Here is a 24,486-nt window from a genome sequence, read left to right on the forward strand (position 1 = left end):
CAGAACGAGGAGTGGCTTTGGCTTCCCTTCAGCCTTTCTGGGGTTGTTACATTTTCTACCGCCTCTCCAAAATTGCTCTTTCCAACTCACATCAGAAGCCTTTTCTCTGTTAGTTACTTTCTTTACCACATTTCCTCCGTTACCTCATCACCAGAGCTGGTGGCAAACCTGCAGGGGCCAAGAAATACCAAGTTTCCATCTTGTTCTTACAAGAACTTAGAGAACCCCCTTCTCACTCAGGTCTTCTTTTAAAGAGTATTATGTGCTGTGAGCTCAGAAAAAGCATGTGCAGGATGTCAAAGCTTATTGACTCTTTCCTGTTTTTTATTTATTTGTTTTGCTTTAACCCAAAGAAAGTAGGTCGATGAAGGGAGGGTGGCACCCAAAGAAGTGGGGGGAGGGGGGAATGTGAAAGACAGTAATATGTTTCAGAAAGCGTTATTCTCATTATATAATGTCCAAAAAGTGAAATGTAAATTATTTATGTAACCTGTTCACACTGTTTCCCAAATGCCTCTTTTCCTTCCCATGAATGTTAACTGCAGTTAGCTGCAAGCGAGCTCGGCAGAAGGGAGCGGTGCCTGATGAAGGCTCCTTCACAGCGCCCAGCCTGCAGTGAGAGCCGCGGGTCGTGGCGGGGCGGCCGTGCGGGCCTGCGGGCTGGCCCGCGGGGTGCGATCCGTGTGCTGCCCGCGCCAGTCCTCTGCTTTATGGACACGGTTTCTTTTGTTTGACCCACAGCTTCTCCTCTTCCTTAAAGCCTTTACCGAAGCCGAGCAGACAAAGTTGGCAATGCTGTCGGGCATCCTGCTGGGCAACGGCATCCTTCCTGCCACCATCCTCACCAGTCTCTTCACCGACAACCTAGTCAAAGAAGGTACCTGCTCTCGTGTTTTCTCCCCTGCCCGAGGCAGAAGTAAAGCCGCAGATAGGAAGATACCAGAACCCCCTCCCAGTGGGCTCCAGCATCCCCCCTCCCCGGGTCAGACAACGGGCGTGGGCGTGCGTTCTTCAAAAATGACAGAATTGTACGCGCCTCTTGGAGAGAATCAGATGAAAAATGCGCACCCCTAAACTGAGACACATAAGGGTACTAACAAACTAGAATTTTTTGGCGCGGCACTCAATGCCCTGGTGAGATGCCCTGAAATTGATTTGGTCCAAACCACTTCTCTCAACTTACATGCTGCTGGCTTATTTTGTTGAGACAGTGCTTCATTGTGCAGGACTCATTTGTGCTTTGCTGGACACTTCACCTTTGTGCCCTCAGACACAAAACGCCCGCCTGTAGCACCCGCCTCCACTCAGTGTAACAACCAAAAATGCCCCTTCACTTTCCCAGCTGCGCCCTGGGCTGTTGTTTATTTCCCTGGCGAGGACCATTCTTCTAAACTGTTAACTTAAGAGCTTGTACTCAGATGTTCACTTGATCACATTTTTAAGACATTTATTATGTTAAAAGTCCAGGCGGCTGCATCAAAATTTTGCTTTAACTTTAAGGAATTAAGAGTTTGATAGGCATACATATAATTACTTGATTATAGAATAAAACAAAAGTGGACTTTTTCTCGTAGGAGGATAATGATATTCAAGTTATAATAGAACACAAAACAAAGAGTTATTATTTTCTTAAAAATAAATTAGAAGAGCTTTTATGAAAACATCTGTTTCTTCTTAGAACTTAAAGTTTTTCTCTTTTAAGCATGAAATCCGAGCCTCATTCATGCCTGCAGTGAAAAGGTTCATAGTTTCCAGAGAAGAATAGATTCTCTATAGTTTTCAGCTTAAAATAGTTCAGATTTATAACAGTTCGGACTCTGTAATTGCTAATACTGTATTGTTAATAGTAGAACATTTTAAAGTAGTTTCCTGGAGAGAATTCATGATACTTCACAGGTTTCATTTATGTTATTGACATTTTACACCAGAAAAACAAGATAAAATGTAAACTAAATATTAATTACATCAGAGTATTTTAGCTTTTATAGCAGAAAACGATTGCCTTTCTGGTTGTATTAAAAACCTAAGTGATGATATAATTTCTTCAAAATATATCAAAAATTTAAATTATTAGTTGGACAGACATGGGATAAACAAAATTTGGCAAAATATTAACAGCTGTAGAATCTAGATGGTATATATGAGTTTTACTGTTCAGCTTGTTCAACTATTAAAAATCCATGTCAACAAGTTTACAACATAAAATTCTCTGTCTTATAAGACACGTTATTGTCATAACCACAATGGGGGGGCTCCATTACTCCGCTATTGGAATGAAGAAAATTTGGTGAAGTTGGTGTCTGTATAAATGATAGAGCAATTGAATGTATTTATCTGCAAGTAACTGGAAGACGGGCCTCGAATTAGTATATTAGGATACTTATTTCTTATGTAACAGTAAGTGTAAAAGTAGGGCAGACTTCAGGGGTAACAGCAAATCACTCAGGACTCGGGTATTTTCCTTCAGCTTTCCCCATAGCATCAGTTTCAAGCAAGGATGGTTTCCTGGTCATTAAAAGAGGAGATCTGCTGGTACAGTTATGGCACAGGCTCCCTCACTGGGGTTCAGTGGGGGTAGGATATGGAAAATAATTTATTTTGCCTTCAGCTGATTGGCTGAAATTGGCCACTTGACTAGTTCCAGCCCAGGAGCAGTTGCCGGGGGATGCCGTGGGCAGATGAGCTTAAACTAAGGTCACTAAATAATCATTGCAGAAAGAGATGTTGCCAGGACTTAGACTGATTAGAAGTCACCTGGCCTGAGCAGATGGGAATCTCTTGGGAAAGAGGAAATGGGAATTGAAGCTACTTAGGCCACCAGCAGTAGTGAAGCCTTCAATTCAGAAAAATCAATTTAATATTTCAACTGTACCTTAATTCTTCATTAAGAAAAAAGGAACATTAATTTAGAAATTCGAAGTGTTCGTAGAAGAGCTCTCTACTAGTTATCTGATTATTTATATTTGGAAATAAATCCTAATGGAAATATGGATATGTAATTGAGTGGTTTCCTGATTAACATAGCTAATTGAATAATCTCATAAAATACCCAGAAGAGTTCAACTTGTAATAGCATACATATTTTTATAGCTTAACTTGTGAATATTTTTAAATGCTTTTTATAAAAAGTAAAATTGTAAAGTAAATGATGCATGTTTATCTGTGGCTTTATTTATATCTGCCACTGCTAATGCTCTTACTGATATCATTTATCAGCAGGTTAGTCGACGTGTTGACATTTTAGTTTTATGTCTCATGATTTATTTGTTGTATCTCAGGATCACTGTTACAAACATGAAATATTGGTGAGCCACAGGGTGAAACAGGCAAGAACACTAGAAAATACTTGGCATTAAATCTGTTTTTGACCAAGGTAAAAATAAAGAAAAGTATAGTTGTACTAGGTTGGAATTAGGAAGCCCAACTTTGAAAAATATTGTCTCTCTGAAAGTATTCAAAAATGAAAGTTCCCGTATGAGCAATGAATAGCACTGTGCCTAGAGGTGTATCCATTTTCCCTTTGTACCAGATCACGTCTTGGACTTATTTACTCATTGCAGGAATCCTGGTGGGAAATGTTGCCTTGAGCATCATCACAAGTGGTTTTACTTATAAAAGCAATGAAATTCTCTCTCTCTTTTTTTTTTTAAAAAAAACAAACAAACAGGCATTGCGGCCTCATTCGCTGTCAAGCTTTTTAAAGCCTGGATGGCAGAAAAAGATGCCAACTCTGTTACCTCTTCGTTGAGAAAAGCCAACTTGGACAAGAGGCTGCTCGTAAGTCTTGCCTGGACGAAGGGGGTTGTCTGCTGCTTCTCCCAGCTCGGCTCTGGCAGTGCCTGCAACATGGCACTGACTGGGGGGCCGGGCCTGTGTTGAACTGAAGCTTGGTTCCTCTGACTTCTGTTATGCAGATAGAAACTAATTCCAGTTTGACCTTTCTCTTATAAATGGAATGATTAAACTAAAGACTCGTAAAGGCTGCAGAGACTTTCCAGTGTGGAAGTGTGGTGATAGAGTGTTCGCATTTATCAGAACACTTTCTTTTTTAACTAGTAACTAGAAATTTGAATTTTCAAATGGTAAGGTCATATCGAGCCTACCTGAGCAGGCATGTGTGGTATCTTGGGTCATAGTTGAATGACACCTGTCTAAAATGCATGTGATCGTGTTAACAAAATAAAACTTTCAACAACATTCCTTGTTTATACCAAGATGCATTGGAAATACTAAGCCACTTAAGAAAGCAGACAAGTTAATTGTAGTTCATTTGAAGCTCCCATTATCACAATTGCTTGATTATACTTTCATTTCTCTATATTTTTCCCAAAAAAATCAAAACTATTTTGTCCTTTTAGTTTCTATCTGCTCCCTATAATTTCTTTCTGTCAGAAGCAACAGCTGTGCAAATGACAGAGATTTCTCCAAGGGAAACGGCTTTTGTAATTTTAGGACAAAGTCTAAAATTAAAAGACACCCCAGCCGTCTTCTCTTTACCTAGTCTCTTACCTGGTTTTCTCTCCCAGCGTGTTCCGGCGTGCAAGGGTCCTGATCCATGGAATAATTCTAGAACTGTCTTGTTGCTTTTTAAATGAAGTTTACCTTAAAATAGCCCTATTTGTATCTTTAAAGTCTTTAGAATATGATAGAGAAGAAAAATTAAGATTCTAGTTAATACCTCGTCAATTTCTGCCACTGACAGTAGTTTTCATTCAGCAGTGAGAGGCTGCTCTGTGCCTGCCACAGTCCTAGAAGCTATGAGCCAGTAGTGATCAGGATGAAAAGTTCCCTGCCCTCCTGGAACCTACTCTCTAGCAACTCAGGGTGGATCCCTGTATATAGACAAAAGAGTCTTTAAAGACACGTGAATAGCTTGCTGAGCAGGATGGAAGTTCATAGGAAGGAACATATTATTGTATCCAAGTCTGTGGGTTAGTTTTATCTCGGCTAGGCCCCCCTAGAGGTCTGTCTGCCTTTTTAATCTGGAACCCAGGCTGAAGGAGCAGCTTCCATCTGGGCCATTCTGTCCTCATGGCAGAGGACAGGAACACAGGAGACCAAAGTGCACTCCTCCAGGGCATTGAAAGCTCCCCTGTTGGCCAAAAGAAGTCATGAGAAGCCTGGTAGTGGGGTAGGAAAGACACCCAGCCGTCTTTTCCACCCCTGCAGACAGACACAGCAAGGAGGGGCTTCTCTCAATACTTGTTCAAAGGAGAGGGGGTGAATGATTGAGAACAAAGGTACAATCTGTTACAGCTAGTCACAGAAGACGTGGTTATTTCTTAAAGCAGGGTTCCTTAAAGATGCCAGTAGGCCAGGCTTGGTTAACTTAATTAGGTTGCTTCATAAAAAATTTTTTGATGCATTTTCCTTTTGAAAAACACATATCATTTAGCTGTTCTTACTAGGTTTCTATGTCTACATATTTGGGGTATGAGGAGCGTAGGTTGCAGTTTCTTTCAGAAACAGGGTGGGCTCATGAGGCGCAGGGTAGTGGTCTGTGCACGAGAGCCATGCCTGCCCCGCGTGGGCTGACTCGGGATGGATGGGTTGCTGAGGGCCAGTTCCACTGTCAAGGAGAACATTTCGTTTCATTAGCACATACAATAAAATTCTCTTTGGCTCTGTGCTAGTGCATTTTAGAAAAAGTAGCATGTTCTTCAAGTTTAGCAATTACCCACGTCTATAAAACAGACGAAATAAAAGTTTATAGCAACTCAGAGAAGAGAGGGGATGAGAAATGTCATTTCCCTGGACCCTGGAAAAGGGAACAAAGGTCGGGATGTTGGCAGAAATTTTTCTGAAGCTGGGATATTGAAAGGAATCAAACAAATAGAACCTTTCCTTTATGGGGCTGCCATTCTATTGCAGGGAGCAAGGCAGTAAACTCAGCAATTCAGAGATGTAATAAGAAATGAAAAGTAGGGAAGAGCTGAGGAGTGTTAGGGCATGGGGTGCTGGCTTCAGCAGTAGGGAAGACCTCTGATAAGGTGAAATTTGTATGAAGACTTGGAGGTGAGGGAGTGAGCTACATAGATACCTCCAGGAGGAAGAATATTCTCGGCAAAGGAACAGCCTATGCAAAGGCTTTGAGGCGTGGCATGTTGGGGGCTGCAAGGGAGCATTTGGTTAAGAGCTAGAGCATAGGAGGTCAGCCCAGGGAAGTGTCACAGCCCATATAATCGGGGGACTTTGGCTTTTATTCTGAGTAAGATAGGAAGCTTTTGAAAAATTCTCTGCAGATTTGTGCATAATGTGATTTTGGGTCTTAACAGATGGCTCTGGCTGTTGCATTGAGAATAGATTCAGGGGCACGGGCAGAAAAGGGAGACCATACATAGGGATGAGACGATGGAGGTTTGTACCAGGTTAGGGTTTTCTGAACAAGTGCAAACCATGTTCCAAGCCAGTAAATGTCATGATACAATTTAGACAGACTGCCTCAGTTTAATTTGAATGATAATTTTCAATATATTATGTAACATTCATGAAGACTTTGGGTACATTTTATATATAAGCCATGAGTAATATGTTTGATGACATATTGCTCAACATAATTTTAGATCAGATTTCTCAGTCTCATTCTTTCTAAATGCAACATTAAATACCAGCGCAGGATAATGAAACACGTATTGGCTTTAAGGTCACACAGCTCTGTCCTTAAATATTTCTGGCTGCATAATTTGGGTCAAGCTGCTTAACTTTGTGGGCTCAATTTATCATCCGTAAAAATTTCTGCTTTACACAATTATAAGCAACGGGCCCACCACATCTTTGTTCGTAGCAGAAATTCAAGACTAAATTAGTTCCCTGCCCCCAAATTTGGAAAACGTATTGAATGTTAGCCCAAATGTCAGTGACAGAATTTCAGTCTGGTTTGAAATGTTTGCTTTAACATGAATGTGTGTTTGATACCTGCTCCCACCAACTCTGTTCTGACATTTTGAAACTCATGACTCAACACGGGAAATTATGGGATGATATAAAAATATTGAAATTGAGTCATGACTTAGAAGCCATCTGGCTATGTCCCTATACACGGTGACAACCCAGATCTTTCTTCTAAGATTTTTATTGGAGCCACATAGCCATTGACCATATACATGCAATTCTAACCAACATAAAGGTTTAGATCTAAGTTTTAGACTTCAGCAGTCTGAAAAATGTGAGAGCTTTGAAAGTTGCCTGAATTTCTTAGTTGAGTGTTAAAGTCACACAGGATTAGAACATGACTAAGTGTTACTGAGACGCTGCCAAGCTGTGTAAGGTAAAATGGAAATGAGGTAAAAATAAGAGTGGCCGTGGTTTATTGCTCTTTTTAAATTTTCCAACAAAATTATGTAATGAACTGAAATGTTGGAAGAGTGGATTTAGATTAGATCTCACCATGAACTTGAGAGCCATCATCAACAGATTTAACAAAATTCTAGTATTTTAGAATAATGGCAGCGTTTTCTCAGAATGGGAATAGAGGTCCTTGAGATGACAATACTCAATGTTGTTTTTCTAATATTATCTCAAATCACTTCAGCCTTATTAAAACTGACTTGTCTGTTAATAGTTAAGGAAACAGTGTGGCTACCTAATGATTTCAGTTTTCCTATCAGTTTAAAACAATCCAAATACTCAAAGTGTCTTATTTACATTTAATTTAGCAAATTTAGTTCTGTGTTTACATATGCTACACTTTGATTGAAGTAAAAGAGGGGAAAAAATGGTTCAAAATGAGTGAAGCTAGTTTATCTAAGTTGCTTAGCTTTTTTTTCTTTCTTTGAATAACTGCCTAATTTTAGAAAGTACTTAGCAAATGCTCAAGAAATATACCTGAGATTTATTCTTTTTAAAAATCAGTCCTTGTTCTTTTCTCCCAAACATGAGATATGCTAAGTGCTACTTTAATATTAAAATGTTGTCCTTCTTGTTTGCTGAAATGTGACTAGCTTGTGGTATAAAATTTGAGTAGCTGGTGGCCTCACAGTCTCCCTTCTCCCTCGCAGGAGCTCTTTCCAGTTAACAGACAGAGCGTGGATCACTTTGCCAAGTACTTCACCGACGCAGGCCTGAAGGAGCTGTCCGACTTCCTGCGTGTGCAGCAGTCCCTGGGCACCAGGAAGGAGCTGCAGAAGGAGCTCCAGGAGCGCCTTTCTCAGGAATGCCCCATCAAGGAGGTGAGCAGCCCATCAGGGAGGTGAGCAGCCCATCAGGGAGGTGAGCGGCCCATCAAGGAGGTGAGCGGCCCATCAAGGAGGTGAGCGGCCGCAGGCCGACCTCACTCCGGACGCCAACCTGAGCAGCACCGTGGGCGGTGTAGCACAAACTTTGCCTGCCTTAAGGAGGCCTGAAGAGTTTTCCAAACAAGATTGATATACAATTAAGTTAGGCAGACCTATATTTCATACTGTGAGATTTGAAGATAATTTACATATTGAAACTTCATTCTTAGGAGAAACTAATCTGCTGAATGGTGCTGCATTGATATGTATCCTATAAAAATTGCCTTTGCACTGTATAGTTAATTTACAAATTAACATTTCACTGAGATGGGGCATGAAGGTCATCAAAAATAATAAAGAATGAATTGTGGAGAACAGAGTTGTTTAAACCCAAGACATTATCCATCAGGAGCTTTAAAGGTGAGAGTCAGAGGTAAAAATTAACAGCTTGGTTGCCTTTTCCAAACCCCAAGGAAGTCAAACTGGCTCACGTGAACCCCACTCTGCTGGGCCCGTGGCAGTGCCTGAACAGAAAACAGTCAATCCTAAGAAACAAAGATGCTTTCTTGTCCTCTATTATCCAGCAGCTCCTGGGCAGAGCTAGGTCTATTAATTTTTAAACTAAAAATAAATCTGCGTTGAGAACAAATCTTCGTGGTTTTTGCCCCTTTTGTAATCTGACAATATGTACCAGGAAGGGGGGGACTGAGAAGAGTATTTATCTGCCCCAAACCTTTCACTAGCCAGGACAGCGAGAGGGAACTCCCCATCTGCCTATTACTGTCTGATTCCCTTTTCCTGAAATTCAGATGGTGCTCTACGTGAAAGAAGAGATGAAGAGGAATGATCTTCCAGAAACAGCAGTGATTGGACTTCTGTGGACCTGTATCATGAATGCTGTCGAATGGAACAAGAAGGAAGAACTCGTTGCAGAGCAGGCCCTTAAGCACCTGAAGGTACAGGGTCTTTTGTTTTTGTTGTTGTTACTATGTTTTTATTGATTTGAGAGAGAGAGGAATGGAGAGGGAGAGGGAGAAACATCTATCTGCTGCCTCCTGCATGCCCCCTACTGGGGACCGAGCCTGCATCCCAGACCTGTGCCCTGACCGGGAATCAGACTGGCGACCTTTTGGTGCATGGATGATGTTGAAGCAACTGAGCCACACTGGCCAGGGTGAGGTTCTTAATAAGGAGCAATCTGTGCTGTAGGCCAACTGCAGCACTTAACAGGATGACCAATGGGTTCCAACCACCGTTCACCCAGACTCAGGCCAAACATATTTACTAATTTTTTCTTTTCAAACTTGCTACTACCTAAAATGTTTCAGATATAAGAGCCTATGAAATACCTAAGGGTAAGTTCTTACTAAAAACAATGTCAGAAAATCCACTGAAGAGTCATACATTCAGTCTTTAAAGAGGAGTATCTTCTAACTATTGGTTTTCTTTCTGTTCTACATGACGGAAATTCTTAGTGAATATTTTTGTTTAGGTAAACTACAAATTGACATTAGACTTTGAAAAGTATCTTAGTAGAGGAAATCAACTGATTGTGTAAATTATATATTTTTGTGTATAGACACATTTTTATTTCTACGAACTGTCTTGTTATAAAACTGGATTAAGACAAGTAGGAAACTTAGATCCTGCCTTTAGAGTTTATACTTGAATTGGGAAGTCAAAGACTACCAAATATAAACTAGGTTGGAATATAAATCAGAGCTAGCACTCAGTGATAACTGAGCAGTGAGGAAACTGTGCAGGTTCAGTTGATCAGGGAAGGCTCCTAGAAGGAGGTAACTATTGAACTGAGTGGGTCTTAGAGAAAAACAATGGCTGTCCATCGGCGACTGGAAGCCAAGGACATTTGAGGCAAAGGGAACAATATGAACAAAGCCATAAAGATGACCTGTGAGGGAATCTGGATGCCTGGGGAAGGAGAGCCTCCCTCCTTGTCTCATTTTCACAATATCCAACAGAAAGACATAGTAAGCACAACAGTTACCTTTAATATAGTCTAAAGTTCACATTTGTCTCTCTTTAGTGGGTACACTGAGAGAAGTCTGATAAGATGCTGGGATAAAAAATTCATTTTGATTGGACACAATTTAACGAGTAGATAATCCAAAAAGTGAATGTTTTCTAAGCAGCTCTCCAGATTACTGTTGTGATTTAAGTCTTGTCGACCCTGTACCTCCCAAGAAGGTTAACAGCTCCACTCCCCACTTTTCCTGCAGCAATACGCTCCCCTGCTGGCTGTGTTCAGCTCCCAAGGCCAGTCAGAGCTGATCCTCCTGCAGAAGGTCCAGGAGTACTGTTACGACAACATCCACTTCATGAAAGCGTTTCAGAAGATCGTGGTTCTCTTTTATAAAGGTACCGTCCACGTGGCTCCACCAATGGGTGGCCATGTTCTGTGGCAGATCTTGGAGAGTCACGGCGGGGGTCAGGCAGAGGGTGACATGGAGTTTACACTAATCTTTGCAAGTTTTAGTGATGCAGCCACAGTGTGTATAGAGAAAAATGCACATGCACATGCAATATATGCTGCCCTCAGGAACCAGCCCGATTAAGCCCCTGTTCTCATTGGTAGAACTTCCCAGAAGTCTGGTGATGAACTGGTTATTGGGGGGGGGGACAGTGAAAAAATGTAATTACATAAAATAATAAGGTCTGGTTTTGAATTATAAGGGTTAGCTCTGATAATGATTATCAGAATGCTTCGGAAGGTTATATTCAGACCTTTTCAGGTATATAAAGCTGACTTTAAAATTACTGAAATTACTAGCTTTTTTACTTTCTATTTTAGTTATTTGTCCCAGCCATTCTCCTATTTTCCAAGGAAATGGCTATTTTTAGATTTTCACATTTACTGTCTTTTCATTGTATTTTTAAGGATTGGGTTGCCATGACAACTGGCACTGCCTTTAAATGAATGCTATTAGGGTTTTAACTGATCTCAGTCTATACCAACAGCATATAAAAAATGATTCTAAACTATCCTTCCGTCTGTATTGATGTAGTTTTATCAGAAGAAGAACATGATAACTGCCAAGTCCCATTTGAAGTTCAGGAATTGGTGTTTTTCTCTGGCCAGATCTGCATTAGGTCCCCTTGGGGGGCTTAATGATACCCAAGGTGACCCATCAGCAGCAAACCTGCAGGTCATGTTACCAATCCACCCACAGTACCCAGCAGCCAAGAAAGAAGCAGATCCCCGCACCCAGTGGGCATTCTGTCCCCACCTGCCACTGCTCACTCCTTTTCTAAACTGGTGGAGAGACCCTTGGGATGGGTTCCACACTGGCTTTGTGAGTGGTCAATATTTTCCACTACAGGAAAAAAAAAAGCAAACTGTTTATAAACTAGTAGCCTAAGCACACATTTTCCCTTCTTGGTGTTTAACAGCTAACCCAACCAAACGATTTCTCTAACCAAATCTTTGTTTTTAACTGAGACATAGTGCAAGCTTCATCTGTAGAAGCACCTAGTGCTATTACTGTATTTAATTCACAACAGAATAAACAAACTACTTTTTATCAGTACTGGCATCTGGGTTGCGTATTGTTGGTGCGCAAACACAGACCCAGGGCAAAGCCCGAGACTGGAAACCTACCTCGCAAGCGGAGGGCAGGGAAAGACTGAAGGAAGCGCAGGCCGCTCCAGCCTGGCAGCTAGCAGTCCAGGGAGGGAGACTTGCATAGGACGCCTGTCTTGGGCACTGCAGGACAAAGTGGATTTTCTCCTTGCCATTTGGCAGGCACCAAAGAATTATGTAGGGTGAAAAGGGGAGAGTCATGGGTACCGGTACGGGAGGGCTGCCCGGCACGGGAAATTGCTTTACCTGCCTCACCAGGTCAGGCCAATGGCCTGTTCGAGGAACCAGCACATCACAGGAGGTGGCAGAGGGAGCTGATTTTTCTTTGTCAAAATGAACATTAATTACAAGCCGACAGTCTGTATGGTGTGGGAGGTCGTAAGCAGTCTCCACTCTGGCCTGGGGCCATCTCACGGGACCTCGGTGGCCATGTCATGGAATAGGCTGTCCTCCACACATATGAGCAATTACAGTCCTTCTTCAGAGCTCTCATTTTAAACATTAATGCCAACATCCTTCCCCCATCATATTCCTTTTAAGCTATCTAAAGTTAGTAAGGTCTGTGGCAAGTATGAGCGCCCAGGGGAACAGGAAGGTAAGTGTTAATGTCATTTTATTCTGGCTTAGTTATTTTGGGAAATGAAATCAGGAAACTTTTTAAAATATATCACTGAGATGTTTAAACTAAATATCATTTTTTTAGATAATTGCATAATTTTCCACAGTGTAATACATACAATCTGTTTGTCTGAATGAAACAATTGCATGTCTTCTCCTGAGAACGGGCCACCCCCAGGAATGCTTGTTCCATTCCACTATTAAGAGAGCTCTGTGCTTACCTTTTTACCTTTTTTGAATAGTGGTTTTTACTCTGACCTTATTTCATCCTACAAAGACTTGTGCACCAGGAGACATATATTTTATTTGTTTTCATGAGGATTTGGATGTTTTTTTATGTAGTATTTTACATGTCCAGAAATGCTTGGTGAACAGTGTATTAAAGCACTCCTTTCCCAGTTCTGATCTGCAAATGAATCACCTGGGGAGCTTGTTAAAGCCCAAATCCGCAGGGGCTCTGATTCCACAGGGCCAGGAGTCGACCTGAGAATTCACATTTTAGCAGATTTCTAGGTGATACTGTGACTGTGGGTCCAGGACCACTGTCTAAAGGGTGTTTTACACCAGAGGGACAAATTCCACGAACTATGGTAACACATTTAAGATTATACTTACCACTAATTCCATATACGTTTTACACATAGACATTTTACAGATATCAAATTGTGTCTGTTTGCTTCTTTTATCTGGTGATATGGATTCCTTTTATTAAAAGGAACATTTTTGCTTCAATGTAGGTTTTAAAATAATGGAAATCCTTTCCCCTTTTCTATTTTAATCTCTCTCATTCCATACGCACTCACATCCTCCCCATATATCCAGAACAAGAGGACAACAGATGTTGTTACCCATGCCCCCTTTGACAAACCTAATTACTTTAATGAATGTTACTATTGAAAGATTTTTAAATATTTTATATAAATAACTGTGGAATAAAAGTGAATAAACTATAATAATGCTTTTCAGCAATGAGAGAAAAAAAGCGGTAATTGGTCACTTAGTGAAAATTCCCTTTCTGTATTAAAATCTTGATTCTTATATTTCTAAGACAGTGAGGGAAAATAGTGAATTCATCATTAATTTTCAAACATGACATTGTGCACTTTTAAAAATAATTCTTCTTCCTTCTTGAAGCTAAGTACCCGGTTCTCAGCTTGTAGGTCTGAAGAGTAGAATGCCACCTTCTCAAGGACTCGGGGTTTCTGCCGTGGGCGTTACTGGTCGCACACAGTTCTTAGTTTACATTCTGCCCCTTGTACAGATTCTCCTAAAATAAGTTTCTTATTCTTGTCCTTAAAAAGGGTGAACGGCGTTCTCGCCATATGTTCCCAGATTCCTAAGATCCTTTATTTTTTACTTTGTCCCAATGTTACATCTCTAATAAAATTACTGAATTTACTAAGTCCCAAGTGACATAGTATTCATTCAACTTTAATATCTAAATAACTAATGTTGCCTAAAGCTTTGAAATTCTCAAACCACTTTTAAAATGTTGTCTCTTTGATCCTCATGAAAACCTAAAGTTTCAATTATAATTTGGTAGATTGAGAATTACTTAGTTTTTCTCAAGTGAATGAACTTGTCCATTGTGCATGGTGGGTGTGCAATCCTAGATGACAGTTGTTATGTTAAACACTGGAAATTCAGTAGTCCCTGAATTTCAGTGCAGAAGAAAGCTAGGAACTAGAGTCACCTTGTCACCTGCTAAAATAAAGCTCCTACAGAGAGTGCTGAAGCTAATTTGGAGGGAAAAGGGAAGGCTCCAGGGGTGCAAGTTGAAGCTAATTTGGAGGGAAAAGGGAAGGCTCCAGGGGTGCAAGTATTTCACCACAGATGGTGAAGAAGCTGGCCTGGTAGAAGGAGAGAAATGTATTGTAATCTCAGGGAACTCTGTGCAGTTGGAAAACATCTTCCTTTCTTAGTGCTTTTACAGATATATATCTGTGGTTGGCCTTTCTGGGAGATCCTAGCAAGTACTTTATAGTCTCCCAATTTTCATTAACTCTTCTCCCTGTGTGATTGCTTCTGTTCCTTGTTTATTATTTATTCCCAGATACTAGAAATTTAGTCTTGTGGCAAGTATTTATTAATAAATTAGGTTCTTCTGAAAACTCAGTTTTGCACACAGTCTGGTTTTTAGTGGATAACGCATCTGGTAAGTTTTACTTACCATCTAGTGTCCGTTTCACAAGAACAGTCTTAGTCTTGGCAAGTGTTTTAGTAGTTGCGTGGCCGCTCTCAGCCTCTGGGGGGCAGTAAAACACAGGAATGAGCTCTGAGCTTCAGGTGGAACCACCCAGACAAGCACTGTCACTAAACTGCAGCCTTAATCAGCTTTCCAACATGAACATCGTATCGGATGCACTTCATTAAGGTGAGGAGAGAAAATAGAATGTCCCTTTATAAGTTTGCCCCATTTTTAATTCTATTTTTTTCTTTTATGACATTTTTAATAGTTCTATAGAACTATTAAACCCAACTTTTAAACCCAAAAATATACATATGTTGGGTGTACATGCTCAGAATTGTCTCATAGGGGAGCGTGATCTAAACAATTGTGAGATTATTGATCTAAATCACAAGCATCTTAAAGATGTCCTAGAGATAAGTTACATAAATGAGGCTTTTTAAACCCATGTTTAAGCTAATTAGTTGAAAAATCCCTGTGAAGCAGCCTTGCACAGTAACGAGTCACTTCCTCAGGCTGTGAACTGCCTGCTCCTCGCCTTTATAAAAACTGGGCTCTGATGCAAGCGGTTGGGCACGTTCTGTCGTCATTGTGAGTGGAGCTGGAAACAGAAGAAGCTAAAAGACTGGAAGCTAAGAGTAATTTTATGGGACTCCTGCTTAAATCCAGTTTTTATAAGTGAATAAACGCAGACTTCCTCTTTCTTTCACAAATGTAGTATGTTTAATGATTAAAATAAATAAAAACCTTATATTGCCTAAAACCAATTGTGTACAGTTTTAGCCAACTTGATTTTTTCAGTTGAATACAAGAGCTAATTAACATTTTTTAAAAAAACAAGGTTATGTTACAAAAAAGTCTGTGATGTTTTAAATGAAAACTATCAAATCATTTCTCTTGTTTCACAAATTAAAATCATATTTTAACTGCAAATACATGAGAGTGATTTATCAGCATTCTAATGGATTGGGTAGGCTTTGGGGACATAATCAGTCCTTGTTGTTGGTTTTGCATCTCATTTCCCACTCCAAAGACAACCCATTAGATCACTGGCAACGTATGTATGCTATTGTTTTGAGATTCCCCTTCCTATTCTTAACATTAAATACTCTACATTAAAGATAATGATGGTATCAGGCATACTGGTGGAATTTAGAGTTTTAGGTAATTGATAGTTAATAGATAATACTTTTTGTTAGAAACTTGTAGGAAGTTGGTCTAATATGTCTCTATCTTTCTCTTAGAGTACAAGGAAAATATTACTCTTTCAGTTTAGAATATGATGCTGTAGGTGTAGAACTTTGGATTATGTGTGTATTGATTCCCTGATATACCCAGGAAGCTCCTCTTTATATCTAATTATTAATATCATTATTGGATCCTGTCTACATTTTTTTATTTGCCCTTCTTTTCTCCTAAAATAGTAAATCCTCTTAAAAGTCCAGTCCTTGAGGTTGTTGCTTAATCAAGATGTTTGAAGTTGGCAGGACACAGTGTTCTGAAATGCTGATATTGCTGATTGATTTGCAAAATCACAAAATAGCCCCCTTTCCTACCAGCAAATTTGGACTGTAAGAGTGACTTGCATATAGGCCTCACAATATCATGCCTGATGAGATACACTGTACCATCATCCATCACTACTTTCTAAGCGAAAGTGCCAAAATATACCATGTTCTGTATGGAAATGAGCTTGGTTCCTGTCTTCTGATAAGTTTCAGGTATGGATTTCTTTTACAACAGCTTTTAATGTTAAGCATGATTGCTTTCTATTAAAGTGTAAGACACAAAATTGCTTCAAAACATGACATTTGTGTAGTAACTTTGAAATCTTTGGTTTGAAATCGCAGCCGACGTGCTGAGTGAAGAAGCGATATTGAAGTGGTACAAAGAAGCACATGTGGCCAAAGGCAAAAGTGTTTTTCTTGACCAGATGAAGAAATTTGTTGAGTGGTTGCAAAACGCAGAAGAAGGTACGATTCCATTTAACAACCTCGGTGGCCATTTAGCAAATACTTTCTCATTGTAATTCAAGATTGCTCCGTCTTCTATAGATTTTTCTTGCTTTTCTAAAACAAGTTCTTGAAGTGTCTTCCATATCGGACACTCAGCCTACATCTTAGCCTTCCATTCTGAAATCAAGGCAATGAAAATTTCTACACGGCAAGGAACAAAATGGCCCTCTTAAATTATGAACAAAGAGAAAGATATAATTAGATCCGAAAAGAAAAACAATACATTTGCTTTCATCACACATTATGGGATCGTATAGATTTTTATAAGCACCTTTTCCAGTTGACTGATAATTAAAATGGGAACACAAAGTGGAATAATAATAATGGATGAGAGTAAATGCAACTAAGAATGGAAAGTTTATTTTAGGTGAGTCAAAGAATAGAAGTAGTTATATTCTCTAAAAGTATTTATGATGTTGCATTTTTAGAAAGGCCAAGTTCATTTCAAAGCAAAGGGAACACAAGTTTGCTACCTCCTGCCCTCATATGTATCTATCTTACCTAGTAAATGGATGCCTAGGACAGAAATATCTTTGGCCAGGGGTTGGGGGGCGGGGATTAGAAACTCTTTGGTAACCTCATTTAAAGGAAAAACAACAATCCTGACTTTCCTTTACCTCCTAGAATCGGAATCGGAAGGTGAGGACAACTAGACGGCTGGAGAAGCACAATGCCTGCCTGGGTCACCACACAACACTTTGGTTGGGAATGCTGAACCATTCGAGAAGAGAAACTTGGCTTCTGTTTTCACAAAGGAAAAAAAAAATAGGATAGGTTTCCCTTGTGCAGAGGGGGAAAATGGTTTTTGTTTTTGTTTTGTTTTTAAATGGAGCCCTGAGGCATCAGCTGTTATTCTTGGGACTCTACCTCTCACTCACTATATGCTAACCTAAAGCCATTCAACAAGGAGTCAAGTAGGAACCCGAGTCACCCAACAGACTCCTCTTTTTTAGCTGTATTTTTCAGGTACTGTGTGGTGAACGCCCACTGGTGTCTATTACAGGGCCACTTTGGTAGTTGTGTATCTGCTCGTGTATGTGATTTGACAAACCAGTTTTTTTAAATAAATGGCTTTATAAAAATCTGGGCCTATCTTCTCAGAGTGTTTCTCTCTTTACGGAATGAGACTTCCTGCGCAGATAACACCTCAGTGTTGTGCTTTGTTTTTTCTCATCCAGAATTTGAATGGTTCCGTTTCTTGTCGACTATGAAAACAACACTGTTCCTTTAAGCATCCTAAGTAAATAAACTTCAGTCGCCTTCACAGTGAAATAGAAAGCGACCCAAAATTACATGTGCATTTAGCCCTAATACAACAAAGTGATATTATTAATAATTATTAGATATGTAAATATATAGTTTCATACTTCTCTTGTTTTCCTAAGCTCTATTTCCTCCCTGTTAGAGAAGAGCTAAGATATTTACATATGTAAATAGATCTTTATATTTATTTATAACTAGGGGCTTTTATTCTTTAAATTACCCTCTTCTCAATAGCAGCAATGCGAAACATACGACTTTATTCCACAAGTCCTCCTTAGCTCTTGGAAACCTCCAGGTCTGCCCTCTTGCTGCAGGGGCGATGGCAGCCTCCAAGGCAAACGTTACGTGAGAGTGGAAATAAGGGCAGGGTACCCTGGGAACCATTCGCCGAGGTGAGAGGCTTTCTAGTGTCCAGCTGCCCAGGAGAAAAGAATTCTTTCTCCCCGTGACTTGACCACATACCTAAATCTTTAACATGATCGATTCCTTCCATGTTTTAAATAAGTCCTTTTTGTGTAAGTTTTTTTTTTTAAATTGTTATTTCTGCATAAATCTTGAGTAGGGCTGGGAGGAAGAAAGGAGAAGTAGAATATTCTCTTTATTCGTTCTACTTGAATTTCTTTAGAAAGAACATGCATAAAATCTTTGTAATTTAAAAAGTTAGTACGTTTACTTTATGTGTGTGTATATATATAAATATACACATATATAAATATGCTTTCGAAGAACCTAAACATATATAGTATACTGCCACAGAGATGAATACTTCTGATGTTTTTATATTTTTACATATATAATTTGCTTAATTTAAAAAGTCATTCTGTATAGTTTTATGTCTTGCTCTTTATTAAGTAAGATTCTATAGCATTCTACTATATCAGTAACTATTCCTCAAAAGCATGATTTTAAAATACATATTGTTCTTGATATGGGTAAAGCATCGTCTTTATTACTCTATTGTTCAAAAGGAGGTATTTTATAATTTTTTCTCTTAAATATAACCCCTTAAAATACTATCTAAATCTTAGTTCACCTATAATTACTTAGGAAAAAAAATAGAAATGGAATTTGGGTCAAAGGATTTGAATATTTTTAACACAATATGGTTTTATTTTCTGAATTTGCATTTATACATTTGAATGCATTTTATACCTATTTGGGGCATAGTTGAAGCAATATCATTTCAATAAGAAATAAAAAATTACCTGTTAACCTCTAAAAATATGAAAGTTTAAACTTCTGGAATTCAGCAGATCCAATTTATAAAATTATTGGAGCAAGGGAAATGAAAATGTTTCGTTTTCCAGCCAAGAAAACCAACAGTCTGGAAACACGTCAGGTCCTGCATGGCTATAGAGTCACCTGGGTTGAGCCAATGTGTTCCTAGCAGAGCTGATTCAGCATCTCTGACCTCACCTTCTCTGAGCTAATGGCAACTATTTCTGTACTTCGGAAATGGTAGGCTTCAAGGTCCGTCCTGATGGATGCCCCCACACTGCCTTGTCCCTCTGCTTGTGGAATAGATGGGGGAGTAAAATGTTTCAGGTGATGGCTGATCCATTATGTCTTCAATAAAGGAGGTGGGTTCTTTCATGCAAAACACCTTTTTAGAGCCAGACTTTGCATATTTAAATTCTCTACACCTTGGTTTTGTGTGTGTGTGTTAATTATTCATTGATATGAAGCAGAGAAAAATGCCTAGTCTGTGCCTATGGCTTGAATAGAAACAGCACACCTGTGTAACCAGCAGTCAAATGACAGTGAACGTTAGCAGAGTCTCAGCAGCCCCCTTTTGGTAAATCATCCTGGGCTCTGACAGTATAGATACATTTTGCCTGTGTTTGAAATGGTGTGTGCAGTAGTTTGTTTATGCCTTTTACTGAACTTAGCTTCACCTCCTTTTGTTGTTTGTGTTTAGTTTCTTTCTGGTAATTGACTAAGTAGACATGGTCAATCTACCAACAATAATAACCAGCTTTCAGCAAGAACACGTGAAACATAAGGATGTTATTTTTTAATGAGCCAAAATGTTGCACTGTTCTCTTTTGGCACAAAGAATAATTCCTAGGCTAATCTGTTTTTCGGAAATAGTTCTGGAACATACATTTCCTCATAGCATTCATTACAAAAAAAAATAATTCCCTGCCTTCTCTTTTATATGGGCAACATAGATTTTTTTAATTAAATCATAAATTACTGTGGCTTCAGTTGTTTGTACAACTTCCACATTTTGTTTTATCTGCTGTGTAAGTGGAGGAGTAGAGGGATGCATTTGGTTGGTTTGAGCTTGGAGGCACCATTCTGCCATTAATTAGCCTTTTAAGTAATTAGCATGTCACTTAATTCTTAGTATTTACTATGCTTAATTGTAAAGTAAGGGCCTGGACAAGATCAGTCCCTTAAACTGGGACTTCACAGTTCATACCACTCAAAGTTAAATAAATGCAAAAACATCAGATTCTCAGAGTTGCCTGTGACCTGAGAAAGAAAATAATTAGGCTAGATTGCTAGTTCTCAAACCCCAGCATGCATCAGGATCACCCAAAGGACTAAAATTGATGGCTGGCTGAAACTCCCCACTAAGTTTCTGACTCTCTAGGTCTGGGGCAAGGTCTGAGGGCTGGTTTCAGGTGACGGCTGATCCATTATTTCTTCAATAAAGGAGGTGGGTTGTGTTTTTCCCATATCTGTATCTTTGCCACTCAGCACAGTGCATAGCTTGGCAAGAATTGCATTGTGTTCAGTAAATGGGAGTGAATGTGCATTAAGAATTCCTTTTAAAGGGTTCATTATAAATTCATCTAATATATTCCTATATCTTCTCTAAAAGTTCAGCATTGGGACCACAGCCTGACTGCTACTTAGTAAGAATTTGGATTCATGCACTAAGTAGAAATGCATCATAATTGATTGTGTGACCCTCTGAAACAGAAAATAAAATGTGGGCCTGTAATTTATAAAATGATCCCGACACATCCCTTGTTTCCAAAAGAAGCAAAAATAACTTTTCTCATAAAGACCATTTAGTAGGACTCTCTCTGTAACAGCAAATTGTGGGTGTTGACCACACAATGTTGACCAGCCGTAATCCCCTCAGCCTCTGCCCTCCATACCAGAACAGGTCTCTAAAACAGGTAAAGTAGCATTGGGCTATAGTTTACTAGTTCTCAAACTTGAGTGTGATTGAAATCCCCTGGAGGGCTTGTTCATTACAAATTGCTGACAGTAGCTCCAGAGTGTCTGACTCGGCACATCTGGGGTGGGACGAGAGGATTTGCATTTCTAACCAGTTCCCTGGGCATGCCGCTGCTGGTGGTCTACTAACGTACACATTGAGAGCCAGTGGGATGAATGGTTTATAATCCCTTGGCAGCAACCAAGCCCCATAGGATGGCACCTTGATTTAGACTGGCTTAAAAGCTGTGACACATTCGTTAGGAATGGGATACCTAAAGAAAGGAAAGGAAAGATGCTGAATTTCTATCATTTCTTCCCTAGCACTCTCAAACTCCTGTCTCCCCTGAAATCCTCAAGTATTCATAAGACGTACAGGAGGGTTTGAAAGGTCTCAGTTCAGACAGTCTTGACTTCTTAAAATAGGAAAAAATCCTTTGAGTAAATTCTGGGACGTTTCTCAACATTCTCTTTCCCCTTTAACAGGAAAACCCAATGATTTTTTTAAGTGTAGACCCACACCAGCAGCCTCAGTGTCACGTGGGAGCTAGCTAGAAATGCAAATTGTCAGGATCCACCCAAGACGTGCTAAATTAGAAACTCTGGATAGACCCAGCAATCTATTCTAACAAGTCCTCCTGGTGATTCTGATGCATGCTCAGGGGTAAGAACCACTGGCCTAACCTAAAGTTCACGTCAGCCCATCTTAGAACAAACACATCCCTGAAATGTCAAGAGGGTGGGAGGATATTTAGAACAGAGAGGGACCAGGCTTTGGGGTTAGTGAGATGGTAGATTTCAGTTTTGTTGAAGGCTGATCAGAGACTGGACAGTATCTCTGGGGCAAGATAATGTGGCATCCTCCCATGGTTTTTCCCTAGCATAAGGGTTTTTCCTAACATAACAGATGATGTCAGTGCCCAGTAGCTATATGACTCAGCTCAAGCTATGGAGGCAGCTGGCAGATAATATGAACTCTTTCCCAGGAGCGTGGGAACACCTTCTGAAAAGTAGCAGTTCTTCCGAAAGCTGGTTTTTCTCATTTTTTCCCTTCTTGTTGAATAGTGAAATGAAAATGTATTTGGGTTTTTATTTCTTGTTTCCAGTATGCTCATTAACAAGCTCAGCAGCAGGTTTTGTGGTAACGAGCAGCAGCTCTTCTAAATACAAGGGAATCTGGACTATGAGCCTTCTCAACATATCTCAAAATAGAGGGTGATGGAAACAGAGGCAACAGAGCAGTGAAAATGAATTTTATGTGAATCTAAAATGAATTTTAGATTCACATGCATATGGGAGTCTAGGTAGGAGGGTTTCGTTTCAGGCTAACTAGCTTGTAACAAAAGATTGTTAAATTCTGACACGGCATGAAGGCTGGGGATAAAACAGCACATGAAATATCTGGTCGTTTATCTTTTGGGCCCAAACTTAAAGCTTTTCCATGAGTTTTTGAAAAGCTGTGGACTTTTTGTAATACGTCCTCTTTTGTTCACATCAAAACATGTTTTACAGCATAGCATGTGAATGCTAAATGGTTTCTGAAATACTGTGAACAATGACAGTGACCCATGGGTAAGTACATTTTTGGATTTCCATATATTTGAATTTTTCTGACATACGGTTACTGCTTTCTAGTTTGTTTTCTTTGTGGTGAGAGAACATACACAGCATGATTTCAAAGCTTTTAAGTTTATTGAAACTTGTTCTATAGCCTAACATATGGTCTCTCTTTGTGAATGTACCATGTGCACTACAAAACTGTGTGTATTCTACACGTGTTGAGTGGAGTGTTCTATAAATATTGATGAGGTCATGGTGGTGGATAGTGATGTTCAGAGATTCTGGCTTTAACGACTTCTTTGTCCAGTAGTTGTCAATTGTTGAGAAAGGGGTATTAATTTCTCTAAGTCATATAGACTCTACATTTCTCTGTTTAATTTGACCAATTTTGCTTCAGTATCTGGAAGATCGTATTAATCATACATTTATGATTATTATGTCTTTCTCCTGATTGGTCAGTTTTTTATTATGAAATATCTCTCTTTACCTCTAGTAATAATCTTTATCTTGAAGTCTATGTTAGCTGATAATATAGCCAGGCTACCCTTTTCAGGCATATTGTTTGTATGGCATATTGTTTTTTATCCATGTACTTTCAACCTATGTCTTTATACAGAGTGGGGCAAAAGTAAGTTTATAGTTGTATCCACTTTTGAATACATTAATAAATAATAATACAAGAACAAACTGTATTGAGTAGGTGAAACACAGAGTTTATTCTGTATTATTTATTAATGATTATATTCAGCGGTGGATACAGTGTGGAATGGGATGACCACGTGTACCAGGATAAAAACTGGAAGGGCTATCTTGGACTGTGGAGGTCCCCTCTGAGGAACAAGGGGTCTCAGTCCCACCCCAGGCCCCCCAGCCCAGGATTCCAGTGCCAGGAAGAAAAGTCCCCATAAATCCTAGCTGTAAAAACCAGAGGGGATTGAGGCTGAGGGAGATGGAGGATGCTGGAATCCCAGGAAGTTCCACTTAAAGGGCTCACACAGTACTCACTCCCTCTGAGCCCCAGTGCCAGGGAAGTAGCTCAAAAGGTACTAGGGACGTACAGGGAGGAACTGAAATATCTGGCATCAGAGCAAGAGTTGGGGGGGGCAGCTTTCTCCCAGACAGAAGTGCTGGCAGAGGCCATTGTTCCTGTTCTGAGACACCCCCCTACACACACCCACACTGCTGGCAGGTGGGCATCATTTCTGAGTCTCCATAAACCTCACTCAACTCTTCACCCTCACCTAGTGATTCCCTAAGACCCCGCCCCAGCCAACTTGTGGGCCCACCCAAGCTGTTTCCAGTGGCATTCCCATAGAAACGGTCTATCTTGGTTCATGCTTCAGACTTTCCTAAAATATCTCAAACAAGCTCATCTGGCCTCAGCGTGCCCCATACCTCTTGTTAAATGGCCCCAGACCCAGTACTGGCAGCAATTGGCATTGGTTCCCAGTTTGGCTTTGCCTGGGCACTTCCAAGCCCAGCACAAGTAGCAGCCATCAGCAGATCGCTTTGTAGCTCATGCCAGCTGCCCCCAGGCAGAAGACAGGTGGTGGCTAACCTTGGCCTGCACCTCCCAGGAGGCCTCAGAGCAAGCACACCTGGTGGACAGCGTCAGACCACATCAAAGCACCACCCAACCACCTCCACAAGCAACACACTCAAGGGGCACATTCACCAGAGCCCTGCTGAAGTAAGCCCACCTCTGTGGGGTGGGCCTCCTGCACAGCTGATCTTGCACAGTGGTTGGTGGTAACAGTCAGTCCTTGCAGCTGATTGGCCTGGTGGTAAATCCCTCCCATTGACATGCCAACAGCAATTAAGGCTCAATTACAACACAAACGTGTACACAGTCCATAT

General features: G+C 40.1%; 1 protein-coding gene across 2 annotated transcripts in view; it reads left to right on the top strand.

The window, feature by feature from the left end:
• Positions 1 to 17,732, top strand: part of BZW2 (basic leucine zipper and W2 domains 2) — a 55,433-nt gene extending 37,701 nt beyond the window's left edge. Inside the window, exons 6-12 of one of the 2 annotated variants that reach the window (XM_081148096.1) lie at positions 742 to 877; positions 3,668 to 3,777; positions 7,998 to 8,168; positions 9,023 to 9,169; positions 10,451 to 10,589; positions 16,468 to 16,590; positions 17,257 to 17,732. In XM_081148096.1, coding sequence (XP_081004222.1) covers positions 742 to 877; positions 3,668 to 3,777; positions 7,998 to 8,168; positions 9,023 to 9,169; positions 10,451 to 10,589; positions 16,468 to 16,590; positions 17,257 to 17,285 — 855 coding nt within the window. In that variant the 3' untranslated portion in view covers positions 17,286 to 17,732. Of the gene's footprint in view, positions 1 to 741; positions 878 to 3,667; positions 3,778 to 7,997; positions 8,169 to 9,022; positions 9,170 to 10,450; positions 10,590 to 16,467; positions 16,662 to 17,256 lie in introns of those variants that run through there. The other variant, XM_081148095.1, reaches the window with a different exon arrangement.
• Positions 17,733 to 24,486: the final 6,754 nt, after the last annotated feature.

The sequence above is a fragment of the Miniopterus schreibersii genome (assembly GCF_964146895.1).
Source record: "Miniopterus schreibersii genome assembly, chromosome: 9".
Lineage (NCBI taxonomy): Eukaryota > Metazoa > Chordata > Mammalia > Chiroptera > Miniopteridae > Miniopterus > Miniopterus schreibersii.